We start from the raw sequence: 13,439 nt of genomic DNA on the forward strand, positions 1-13,439 counted from the left end.
TGTTGATTGACCGAAAAATACAAAAATACTCTTTTAGTATCGACATAGTTGTCTTTATAAAAAAAAAGCGTTTAAAGAAATTTAATTTTTGAGAAAGTAAAGAATACAACGTAAATGTGTCATCATAATCTATTACTTTACAAAAAAACCAAATTAATTGAATATTCCATTTTTATGTAAATTTCTTAAAATATGAGCTTTTAGCGTACTTTAGCATTCTTAATTGATTACTCTTCGTAATTTTGCTATATACAATAATAAATGTCAACATCATCCAATGTAAAATGTAAAGCAATTTTTTCTATACATATATTAAGAATAAAATATTCTTAACATGAAAAAAATTGATTTTAAATGTTAATGATATAATTATATAAAGGATAATATTTTCTGACGGATATATATATAATATTTGTCGTATTTATTTATTATTAGATTTGTTGTGTAACTCACCATTGTTGGTGCTTGTAGCATTGGGTGTCGTTGGCGTGGTCGGACTCGATTGTTGCGTAGGCGGCACATCGGGATCGCTGACTACTTGAAACACGTCGCTGATATCCGTGTGCGGAGTCTCATTTCCTTGGAGGCTGCTTCTCCTGTGAAGCTGATGTAACTGCTCCATTTGAAAATGTCGCATAGATTTCACGTGTTGTAAGAGTGGCAATCGGTGCTTGGCACTGAATACGCACAGAGCGCAGTGATACAATTTCCCAGGAGTTTGGATATTGCTGCTCGCCTCAATAAGATGACGGAGCAGAAGCGCCGCGGCTTCGTGCCTGGGCGAGGCGGCGTGCAGAGCCAATTTATGGGCGCTGTTAGTGTAGTAATCACACGCATGACAGCGCAATTGTGCAGCGCTCGTGGGTGACGCCAAGTACTTGAGTTTCCATTCGTTACGTGGACCACCCTCCTTCACATGGTTCACGTGCTGCAGCCGCTGCAGATGCTTATCAGTCTTGCAATGCAGCTGGAAATTTGCTTTCAGATTGGTTTTATAGGAACAAAGCTTGCAAATGAAATGTGCGTTTAGCACCGTAAGTATCTCGCCTTCGCGGGTCCTCGTTCTGTCGACGGCCAAATGATGGCCCAGAGCCTCGAGCGAATCCGTCGCGAAGTTGTTGCAGACACAGCAGTGATAAAGATGGGCGGGATCCTGGTCCGCAGGTTCTGGCGGAGGCTCCATGCTGTCTGGCGAAAGCCCAACATCGCCGCCAAGATTAGTCATGGCAGCCATGTTCGCCATGATGTCAGGCGGGAGCTGTTGCGGCAGTGGACCGCCGGTCATCATTTGTATCAGAAGCGCTTGATTGTAAGCCATATCGGCCAATGCCGCCTCCGCATGTTGCGGAGGTTTATCCAGACCGCCTAAGTGGAGCAATTGTTCGAGCTGTTGTTGTTGCGCTTGCTGATGATGCTGCTGCGCTTGATGATGGTGAGACAACACGGACAATGTTTGCATGTGCTTGATATTCTGATGCAAAACGAGCGAATTGTGTGTATGTTTCTCGCTCGTCATATGTATTCTCAGATTCCGCGCGACATTCGTTTCATAGTTGCATACGTCGCAGCGAAACGAATGCTTCGGTTTACTCTGATTACTACTCTGAGCGGTTAGATGTGGATTGTGATTTTGCTGATGGTGAGGACTCCGCGTCGGCATTGGCGCGTCCTGAGACGAGGAGGGGTTGCTGGTACCGGAACCACCCCCGCTACCTTGCTGCAATTCTTGCATGTTGTTTAGATGTTTGTCACTCTGCATATGTATACTGAGATTGCCTTTCGTCGTGGTAGAATAATTGCACACTTCGCATCTGTATGGTTTGTAGCCGCAAGTGTAAGTTTCGCCACGCGCTAACCTAGGATGCGGCTGACCAGCGATGCAATAGATGCAAGATGTCTCGTTTTCCGGATGTTTTTCCTTCATATGTATCTCGAGAGTCTCTTGATACTTGTAGTGCCAGTTACATTTAGGACATTTCAGAGTTTTGCAAGAGTTTCGGCTATGGATGCCAGCGAGCGGTCCACCGGCACCGGCGAGTCGACTGGTAGCTAATATCAATTCACACCTGCCGCACTCTACTCCGCTCGGTCTGCCTTGCATATGATCCGAACACACACCTATCGTGGTACCGCCGCTGTAACTCGGTGGATTTTGTGGATGAGTAAGCGCGTATGAAGATGGAGATCCTTTAACCGACGAAGCCGACGGTGGTGGTGAACTGTAATGCATGACATCGGGTGCCTTGGCCCAGGATACGGCACTGACCTGCGCGCCGGTCCACTGATGTTGTTGATGATTATACGTTAGAGGATGATTCGAATGTGACGTCGGCGTTGTGGGAGTACTCGGCGATGGTCGCTGTTGCGTCTGTTGCGATTGCTGTTGTTGAGGACTACTAGGTACGCCAGGTGTACTCGCCGGTGTGTTCGTTGTCGTTGTCTCGTGTTCGTTAGACTCATTACGTTGCTGCTGTTGTGGCTGTTGACCTTGTATTTGCGCGGGTAACGCCTGAGTGCAAGCCAAATTCGTGACAGGCTCCAGGAAACTAACAAGTGGCTGCTTTCCTCTACCCACAGCCTGAATAATGGCCGACGCTGTCGATTGTGAAAGTATCTGCCGTTCGTCCTCCATTAAAGTAAGTTGATGCTCACCCTGAGCGTGCGCGACAAAACTTTTCGCGTATCCAAAACTGAGCTTACATATGAAACACATTAAGATAGGTTTGATGGGTACTGATGCGGGTGATGGTGGCGCCGTAAACTTCGGAGCGGGCTGTTGTTTACTACCCTCTGCGCTCCTATAACTGATCACCCGGTAACTGTGCATTACGGGAAGATCGGGATTGTGCTGTTGAGCCGTCGAGCGTTGTTGCTGCTGTTGCTGCTGCTGTTGATAGGCCTGATGCGCGTACAACCGCGATACGTAGTACGCGTTCGCGATTTGCGGGAAAACTAAAGAGTGAGGAACCGATACACCGCGCCCATCCACGATACATCCATCAGGTAGAGAGTCGTCTTCACTGAGCTCGCTCTCGCCCTCGAAGATGTAGGCCGACCCATCCGGATTGTAGATGATCTTACCGTCGAATTTTTCCACATCGCCGCCCGTCGGACTCGGACTCGGACTAGGGCCTTGCTGTTGCTGCTGACCCTGCGATTGCATCGTCATAGTAGTAGTCGTAGTGGCGGTGGTCGTGTCCGCGATAGGTGTAGGTGTCGGTATCGCGTCGCGGGTGCAGGGTTCCGTGCCCGAAGGTGGACTGGCCGTGCGGGGGTGATGGGGCTGATGTAACGCAGCCCCAGCCGCCGGGGGGGACCCACCCCCTCGGCCCCCCTCCTCCTCCGGGCTCATCTCCTGCTTCTGCTGCGCGTACGTGGAATTTTGAAAGGGCCCGCCGTGTTGCTGCTGTCGCTGTTGCTGCTGCTGCTGATGATGGACCGCCACCAGCTGCTGAAAGAACTGATGCTCGATCGCGCTCGGCGTGTGCTGCTGTATATGCGACGGAGGAATATTGTGGTGCTGAAGGTGGTACGGGGGATGAGGCTCACTGGAGGGCATCACCCCAGACGTGAGGCGGGCGCCAGCCTCACATCACCTACGGTGCCTGCGCCTGCGTTCTCCGGACTTTCTCTTCTTCTTCTTCCGCGCGGACTCGCCCGCTTTCTCGTCGACTGCCTCCCCGTCTTATTCTTCCTTTCGCCACCGAGAGAGGGTTCACTAGCTACCCCGACGTAAGCCCAGGTCGTACCTGCAAGCAAATGAAGATCGAACGTTAAGATTGATACGCATGTTTAACGTTAATATTTTTTATTTTTTTATAGTATATAGTTTTAAAAGATTAAAAATCTTATACGGACTTTAAAGATACTCCAAATTGTATCCGTCAGATGAGACTAGTTAGCTCGCTTACGAGAGAATGACTTCGCAAACGGTATATTTAGGAATCATCTAGTCGGTTAAACCGGTCAAACAGAGTTGGCATTTCCGAGGATAGCCGAAAGATAGCGAAATACGCAGAACTGCAGCAAGCTGCGTGTGCGGAGGATCGCCCGGAGAAGACGGCGGGTAAGATACACAAAGCCGTGGAGAACCGAGAACCGCCGTCGTAACACAACGGCTCGTTGTATTCGGATTACCTGAGCGAACCCAGCTGTGTTTGCGATCGATCGGCCGAGAGCTTATCTATCGACGGAATATCAATGTTTCCGCTCTGGGGCAATGTGAGAACGAAAGACGAAATGAGCGCAGCGAATTCAATGGCGAACTCGTCGCGATGAATGCTCGTCTGTATACGGGCGGATTGAAGATTCTTCGTCGCGTCTCTTTTATATACATATGTCTTTCCCTCCCCTTTGTCAACATAGATATATTTTCGTCATATACTATGCTATGAAACAGAGCATTGTTCGCGTTTACAAATAGTAACATCCTATTCTGAATTAACTTCCTCTTATAAGTTTATTTTTAACTTTTTCGAGCTAAGATTCTCACATTTTTTCATATAAATTACTTTTGCTTCGTGGATTAAAAAAAAAAAGGATCAGATGTTAAGTCTGTTAAAAATCGTAAAAGTAAAAATTTCAAATCATACGACGTACATACATATTTTACCGACATACGTGGAAACGAGTTATAAAACTCAATGTAAAACGATGCAAATATTCTTATTTCGTTGAGATCGTCTGATTTCAAATTGGACAGATTGAATTGTAAACTGCAAATGTACACACATCACAATCCTATGTTAGGAAGAGTGCTGCGGGAAAAAGATTAAACGCATTTTGCGCGTCTTCCTAAAACGAGGTACGCCGCGGTCACTTTGATTACCGCGGCAAGGCGGGAGAAGAGCCGAAGGATATCACGCTCACGGGAGCATAATCTATGTTTCCACTGAAACGTGCGCGATGTGATGCGAATTCCTGCCGGGAGCGAGAGAGAAATGGGCGGAGGGGGAAGGGGGTACAACAGAGGCGCACAGGACTCTAATAATCTAATCCCAATTACGCGGAATCGCGGTCTCGAATCAACGTCGCGAGGGGGTGCAGGGGAGAAGGAGGAGAAGAGATAGAGGCCGGCCGCAAGCATTCACGGAATCTAACGGATTAAAGATGAGCCGAGTGGGTGTATACGGACCCTTATGCGCTGGCTCGCGTGCATGCGTGTGTTACGGGGGTGTGGAGAACGGCGTGACGATCCTCAAGCGAGTATCTCGTATCTCGAGCGGAGGAGAAGAGCTCGGGAGAACGATCCCTCTCTCCCTCTCGTTCGCCCTCCTCCGCTCACCCGCGGGCGGTATCGCCGGACATTATGGTACATACGCGGCGTATACGCTACATATACAAGCTCCCTCTTTCACAGCCATGCGTCCCCTCTTTTTCCTCCTCCTCCATCACCCCGTCCTCCCACCGCGCCATCGCCACAGTTATAATTCCGCGCGGTGCAAACTCCATAATCTAGTCACCGTATCCCCCGGCATCGTTCTTTCTCCAACGATACCGCTTTCGTAATGCGTGAGGTACGCCGGCCGCGATCGTTCCCTCGGATTATCGTCGATCGATACCGCTAATCCTAGGCGAATCCTTCGCGCTTCAATCACGTGCCGCGCGCCGAGAGACGTTTCGCGATCCGATAAAACGGGTGTCCGCTCGACGGCGCTCATTAAGGCGAAATCGTACGCTTTGCGGAATATAATTGCGTAGAGTACTGGAATGCGCGCGGTGCTAAGTAAGGGAGAGCGAAATGCATCTTTAACGTACATCCATAAATATGTACCGAGAACGTTCTATGTGTCCGAGCTTCGTGTAATTCTTGATGAGGACGTCGATACACGATACTCCATCGGCTAATAGTGATGTGATATAAATTATGGTATAGCAACGATATCGAAATGCTCAAATTACTAAATTAACGAAGCATAATTTGATCCTCTTTTTCATATTCTAAACCCTAGCATCAATGAAGTCTATGAGAGCATGCGATATTCGCTGCTACTTTTTTAACGAATATTTTCACATTTATAAATTTCATATCTAGGATACATGGAATATATCATCGTCCTTTTCCGAATTAAATCTTAAAATTAAGAATGTGGATTTAATACGATAATCTAATGGATTCAAAGTTTCATGTCATATGTATAAATGGTAGCGATACGTTATCGTATCCAGCGTGCGTGAAGGGTACGAAGAGAAGAACGAGGGTAATAACGTTTGCGGTAAAAGGCGTCGGGTAACGAAAAACATCTGCCAATCTGACATCACCTGTCTCGACTCGCCTATTTCTAGTCAATTTATCACGCCTTTTGGTAACGATACGGAAGAACGGCAGGACCGACTAGCGGCGTCGACGCGTCGACGTTAAAGGCGTATGGCGTCGGACACGGCTTTGTTTTCGTAGGGCCTGGCCATAATTAAACGATACCATCTTAATTGTCTCCCGACCATTCTAACGCGGCGATTCATGGCCGTGATCGTTCCGAGAGTAGAGCGTCGAGTTTCGATCGCTTTCTTATATTGCATCGTCATAATTCCTGTTCGTATGTTTATAAGCCATAAATCTGCAAAAGCTATCGTATAAACAAATTGTTTAAGAGAATCTTATCTTTTCAAGAACAATGACACGTAAACGCGTGCATGAGTTTAACTTATTTCTAAGAAATTAACTTGAATATTTTTATATTAAATATAAATTATTGTAAATTTAATAGGCAAATAGATACGAATTTCTTCGCTTCCTGTTTTTTTACAATTATAAAATTATTTACACTTGTAAACTATATTCTGTGTCTCATTAATATGCAAATTAACAGACAGTACAAAATCTTTATTTCACTCAACGTGTCTTGGTCTTTGAATCGTGACAATATCGATAATAATCGTGAAATATTTGACAAATCTTTTAAGGTAGAAAAGATATGAAGATAAATATTTTACCAAGCAAGCGGAAGTAAAGGCGCGTTAAGAAGAAACGCCGATGGACCTACAAGCGTAATACACGCACCGGACTACACCGCAAAGTCCAACATAATTATAACTTTGGAGAAAGTCGTGGTCGATCACAGGTGGCTGATGAGTGTTCAATAGTGGAAAAGGGAAGCGCATGACATAACGCTGCGGGATGAAAGACGATGGAGGGCACGCGGTGGGACCAGGGGGGGAGGGACGAGGGGGCGAGAGAGCGAGGACGATTCGGCGGAGGGAAGAGTCTGCCGATGATGGGAGTTAAACGTTCGGCGAAGGAACGACCGCCAAGTCGACGCACCGAGCCCTTTTGTTTGTCGCGGCGTATTCTCGCTCCAAGGTCCCTTTGTATCCTACCGAACGGAGGGAGGCATCCGCGGTCCCCCGACGGGGCCCACATGGCGAACCAGCCGGGACGGTCGCGTTTATTCGGCACGAAATACGCAAGATGCGCGCAATTATGGTCTCTCTCAATTATCTCGTACGCGTCTCGTTATTTATTGAATATATCGTGCCTGTTTATTTCTCAGGCGAACTTGCGTGTCGCGGTAAGAGAGAAACGGGTATCCTCCGGGTGAAGAACGGAGGAGTGGGACGGCGGTTCCTTTCTGCGAATTTCGACACTTTGCTGAACGTGCGGGGATTGTACGATATATTGTTCGGTTTAACATCCAAACCGGAAGTCGTCTGAATTCCGCGTTGCGCAAATCGCACCGCAGACTTTCGTGTGCTCCAAAAAAACACGGCGCACGATAAACAGGCATATTACCAGAGACACCTCTCGATATCCGCAGATCCGATATCGTATTCCTCTGCATTATTAATCGATATTATGAATATTTTTTCGACATCGAAGAAATATAATTTCGTCTTTCGAAGTGAAACATATTTTATAGTGTTATTTAATGCGCTATTTTTTTGTATATTATCTTGTTTAGAACAGTGTATGTACACGTGTGTTTTTTAAATTAAATAATTTCTTGCATGCGTCTACTCTAAAATATCTTAATATTACCATATACAAATATGTTAAAATGTGTTAATAGTGACGCAAAAAGAATATCTGAGATTCTTTAAATTTTTTTTTTTTTTAATGTGATCTTAATTTCTTTTAGAAAAAGAAGGTTATTGACAACCTTATACGATGCATTGGACTGTATGAATCATCAAGTGCAACGCAATGCGGTTCCGCGGTATAATTAAATAGAGTTGTATTTCTCGCATTATTATTATTACATGACGGAACGACTTTCTACTTAATATACGCGAGCTAAGAGCTCGATAAGAATTATCCACGGATGACGATCACGTTTAATCGACGCATACGGTCGAAGCTATGCGGAAACTCGCATACGAGTTACAATCGTTCCACGTCTTGTATGTAAATGTCGGTATGAAATAATTATAGTTACACTCTTTGTATCGGTGTAACGTCTTCTTCGATTGCGCGCGATTATTATTGTGCAAGAGAGAGGCAAGAGAAGAAGGATTTCTCCGATTTATGATCATCGCGCGCTCGAAAGTGTCTCGTTCGTCGCTCTATACTTTGCATCTATGTAAACTGCGCGTTGTATCGTTGTAACGACGAATGACAAAAAACTGTAATAAAGGATAATAGGTTTATTTACTGATCGCTCTCTTGTGTTTCGTAATAGAAATATTGACCGTTGCCGCGATAATGAGCAGTGTCTCGAGATTTATAATACGAGTGCGCGTAAACTTATTACGATGCGAAACGCGATAGTTTCGCCTATAACACGCGATCGATAATTATCTCTATTTCTAGCAGGGATACCGCCTAATACGTTTGAAATTATAGAAATGATTATATAGAGGCGCATGACTGTGTTAATGCTGAGAACTCGCGCACCTCCAGATACGTATTCAGTGAACATTTTTCTCATCGTTCAAAGAAACAAATTTTCCCAGGAGATTTCGTTGTTGCTGACCGATGATCGAGTACGGAGAGAAATTCGAAACGATTCGCGCTCTTTTCAAGTCGAATGACTCGCAATTCTGTGCGAAAGTTTTTTTTTTTTCGACATTTTCATACCTTGCGCTGACTCTGTTGCACCTTGTTGAAAAGCAACACGTCTTCGCGGTCTCCGATAAGTATCGGTTATAATCGATATTATTTCGATCGTCCGGAGGAATCCGCTCCGTTATAGAATATTCGTTCGCAATCGGACAGAAAACGAGAGAGAGAGAGAGAGAGAGAGAGAGAAAGCAGGTACGGTAGGGAGAAGGTTACGAAGAAAGGGGAACCGGGGGCAGCGGAAGAACCGATGGATGGGAGAGAGCGGTGCGGGCCCTCTCCCGTTCGAAGACAACGGCAATAAGTGAAGGGCAGAGCGGCCACGAAGGCAAGCGAGCAAGCGAGCGCGCGCGTAATTTACGTGCAACATGGATTCCGAGCGGCGTTTAATCCGACGTTGGAGCCGACGATTATGAAGTTAGGGTTGGGTTAGGTGCTGAGCGCGAGGAGGGCCTCTTTGTGATATCAATTAAGTATGATTTCTCCCCTCCCCCTCCTTCTCGCGAGAGCGAGATAGGTCTTCCTCGCGGGCTCCCCTCGCGCAAACTTCTCCTACCTCGTACCTCTCTTTCGCTCTCTCTTCTCTCCCTCACCTCCGGGCCTTCCCGGCCCTCCCCTCACAGGGGGAGGTAACCCAGGGTTTAACCCATTCCCTTATAATTTCCTCCCAATGCACCGTGAGAAACTCGCCCGTAACACGCACGCGCACGCACGTACACTGAGAGAGAACCCCCCTCTTGTTCCCGTTCGTTCATTGGCGGTCATCGATTATTAGATTTCATCGAATTTTCGTCGTCCGTGCGCAGGCATCCGGTCCAGACACGAATCCGCCAATTAACCCCGTTAGCGTGGGGGATCCGCAATTAAGCCAGCCGTGAGAGAAATCCGATCAAGCCGGATCCACCACAAGTCGCGGATACTTTTTCGGCGCAACGAGAGGTGCTACGCTGCCAATTTTTGCTTGCTAATTTACAATATATATATATATTACTACATCGCGCAATCTATATATGTCGACTTTTCCTCTTTTTGTACATAAGATCTTGTACTGTTTCCAAAATAATAAAAAAACATTGATCGTTAGAGCGGTAACTGTAATATTTTTCAGAACTATGCATCATCTATTTTAATGTGTAACTTAAATTGCTAATAATTTTACAGTTTATAATCTTATTAAACAAATTTTTAATAGAAACTATATCTGTTCTAAAGATCTTTGCACGCGATCGATATTTTTAATTAGACGTTAGATTTTTTTATTATTTATATATAGTATATAGATAATTCTCTCGAAACACGATCGATTAGGATATAAAAGATCTTTCCAAGCTGAAAGTCATCAAAGTAAGAGCTTGAAGAAAACTTGAGAAAACAGCAAGCAAAACACTCGTCTCGTATGTAGGAGGCAGATTGCGGGGATGCGGCGCGCGAGATGACGCGAAACCTGCAACCGACTCGTTTGTTAACGTCGAGACGAGTTCTATAACGATCTCATTTAACTTCCCGGTGACACTTGACCCGCGTACATCAGAGAACGTCCACGCGGTATAAGTTGCGTGCGCGCATCGGTAGCTCGAATAATCGCCGAAGATAGACCGTCCTCGAGGAAAACCAGCGCTAAACGAAGACGCGGAATATATAGTACCGATGGGTAATGTATAGTACAATTGTTTACCTCGAGACAACATTCTGCGCAAACAGACTCGACGCCAATCGACTCCGTGTCTCCACGATGCGATGCAATTTTTTTCTAAACGTCAGGTCAGAACGTTGCCGTGTAACGGAACCGTTTCTAGATCCAAGACGATTATCGAACATTTCTCGATTGGCGATTTCCCGATCCGAAGCCAAAGGACAATCCCGATACTTCGATCGGCACTCGCGTCTTAAGATCGGGGGGGGGGGTGGGGGTGGAAAAACGCGGCCTCGAGGCTTCACACGAGCATTGTAGGAAGTGCTTTTTGCCCCGATGTCGAGCCCGAGTCGTCGACGGTCGACGTGGGGTGGCTAATGACAAAATCAATGCGACATAATTAGACATGGCGGCTACCTACCTACCCAGCTACCTAGCCATCTATCACGACTTGGGGATGCGTCTGTGTGCGAGCGCTTATACACGTTCATGGGCCACTGTTGCGCTGGGGAAGAATTATTGTAAAAACATCCCTTAATGTGATCGATATGGCTTCGTCGTTAGTTCGTGCCTATCCGTTTCACCCCAATAGGCAATAATACTTGGACTCACTCTCTGTCTCTCTCTCTCTCTCTCTCTCTCTCTCTCTAAGCTAGAGACCTGAAATATCGTAGATTTTAATGAATTTTTCAATTTGATAACAAAAGTATGATATATTACAATTGTATTTTTATAACTCACAAAAGAATTATTTTAACCGCGATAGCATCGCTGAATTAATTATCTATACAACGGGCGTTATCATCGTCATTCGCGTGATTTCGTCGAACATCGCGCAGAATTCTGCTATAAGTTTGTTCGGGACTTCCCGTTTCTCAATTGGCCGAATTTTTTATTAACTCTCCCGCGTAGCATGGCATCCAGAGAGCGAGCGGGTGGCCTTCCCCGATTAAGTTCCGGGCCGGTTCTAGGTGCTGCGCTAATGATCTCCGTTAGCAGATGCCTCGCACCAAGGGAACCGGGCGCTGCATTGATTTATGATCCCCCAAGATTCCGGTGAATTCGCAGCGCATACCATCGCGGCTCAAAACGCGACGTTTCACGATATAATAAATTCATCTCTGCCTAAGCGTACGTTCAGATAATCATAGATTCATATAAATTCGTATAAATTTATGTTTAGAGAACAAAGATTGCTTTTATAATTATTTATTAATTCAATATATAATAACCGCGTAACATCATATTTTAAACAACTAAGGAAAATAAATTTATAATTTTTCGCCCGCCAGTTTTTCTATATAAAATTAAAATTAATTAATCTAACACTGGTTTTTTTTTCCAAGAGAATGTGTTTGGTTAAAATAAGATTAAATTATGCCGCAACATTTGAAAGATAAAACTTTATAGTGGTGTATAAAAACACAGAGATTGCACCAGTCGCACGCTTTAAAATTAATACTATGACGTAGCAAAATTACATCGCGTTCTCATTCGACGCGAACAAAGCTACGAAGTCCGTCACTTGCACAATGCGACTTCTTGCCTGGTGTAAAACTTTGTATAAAACCGAGCGCCGTTCAACGTGACACGATGCGACGCGCCGATGGCATGGCATGGCATGGCATGGCATGGCGTGACACGTGGCTTCGATTCGTAGGAGATAGATGGACAGAAGGTGCTTTTTTATATGCACATAAGCTCGAGTGTAGCGTACGCGGGGTTAATTATACCTCGGCACAAAGGGTTCACTCGCCGGTGACGCACAAGTAAGCTCGGAAACATTGATGAAGCGTCTATACGCAACGGCGACGGTGACGATGACGACAATGCAACCGGAACTGGTAATCGCGCGCCAAGAGTATGTTTACAATTTATTGTCGGTTGCTCTGTCGCGCCGGCGCGCGAGATGAACAAACTTCAATCGGGCGTAGAATACGAGGTGTAACGTAACGTGACTGATAAAGTTGCCGAGGAAGGAAGTCCGGTTAATCTCCGAACCCGATAGCGATGTTCCGCGTCCGATTACGCGTGTCGTCGAGGATTGTCAGCGGGAAGGTCGAAAATGCGAGGGGCCTCTCGTCGCGCGTACTCGTGCGTATCGACGAAATTGATTTAAACGATCCGTACGCCCAACTACCAATTGCCGGACAGCACGGCACCGCCGTTCCGACAAAAGCTTCTATCACGGATATAGCCGCGAAACTATCCGCCTGTCGCTTTTACAGCGACAGGGATTAAATATTGGACCTAGAGAGGTGTGTATAGTTCAAAATTGTACAATTATCGGGATTATCAAGAGCAATAAACTCTTGCTCGTGCACAAAATGAAAGAGACGAATCGCACATTCTCATTAGGCGGTCGCAAGAACAAACAATACGCGGCACATAATAGCGACGTACTCTCGCGTTTAGTGCCCCCCCCCCCTCTCTCTCTCTCCCTCCCCATCCCATCATCCCTCGTTCTTTGCGTCCCCGTCGTCACCAGACCCGATCTCACCCTCTCCATATGTAACCCTTTACGGCGTACGCACGCGCATGAAGGAGATAATCCAAAGGTAAGCCCATGCGATTATTTTACGGATACTGGTCCGCTTCTCCGTCCGACAGAAGGCCGCGGGGGGGGGGGGGGAAAGGAGACGACGATGACTCGTAAAAGGGAAGGAAGAGAGCTCGTGTCTCAAGGTGGGTCGAAGGCATAAGAACAAACGAAACCTTGTTACCGGCCAACTGCATTCAGCTGTTGATATTTCGCAAAAAGTGTCATATCGTCGCGGTAAGAAAATATTTCATCGCCTTGAATAAAAAAAA

General features: G+C 46.0%; 1 protein-coding gene across 19 annotated transcripts in view; it reads right to left on the bottom strand.

Moving 5' to 3' along the window:
- The window catches only part of Zfh2 (Zn finger homeodomain 2), a 313,903-nt gene that overhangs the window by 88,900 nt on the left and 211,564 nt on the right, over positions 1–13,439 (bottom strand). For all 19 annotated transcript variants that reach the window (XM_070311087.1, XM_070311083.1, XM_070311088.1 and 16 more), the window contains one exon: positions 454–3,749. In XM_070311087.1, coding sequence (XP_070167188.1) covers positions 454–3,559 — 3,106 coding nt within the window. In that variant the 5' untranslated portion in view covers positions 3,560–3,749. The remainder of the gene's footprint in view (positions 1–453; positions 3,750–13,439) is intronic.

The sequence above is a fragment of the Polyergus mexicanus genome, unplaced genomic scaffold, assembly GCF_030449975.1.
Source record: "Polyergus mexicanus isolate NDT 795.1 unplaced genomic scaffold, iyPolMexi1.0 SCAF_19, whole genome shotgun sequence".
Classification (NCBI taxonomy): domain Eukaryota; kingdom Metazoa; phylum Arthropoda; class Insecta; order Hymenoptera; family Formicidae; genus Polyergus; species Polyergus mexicanus.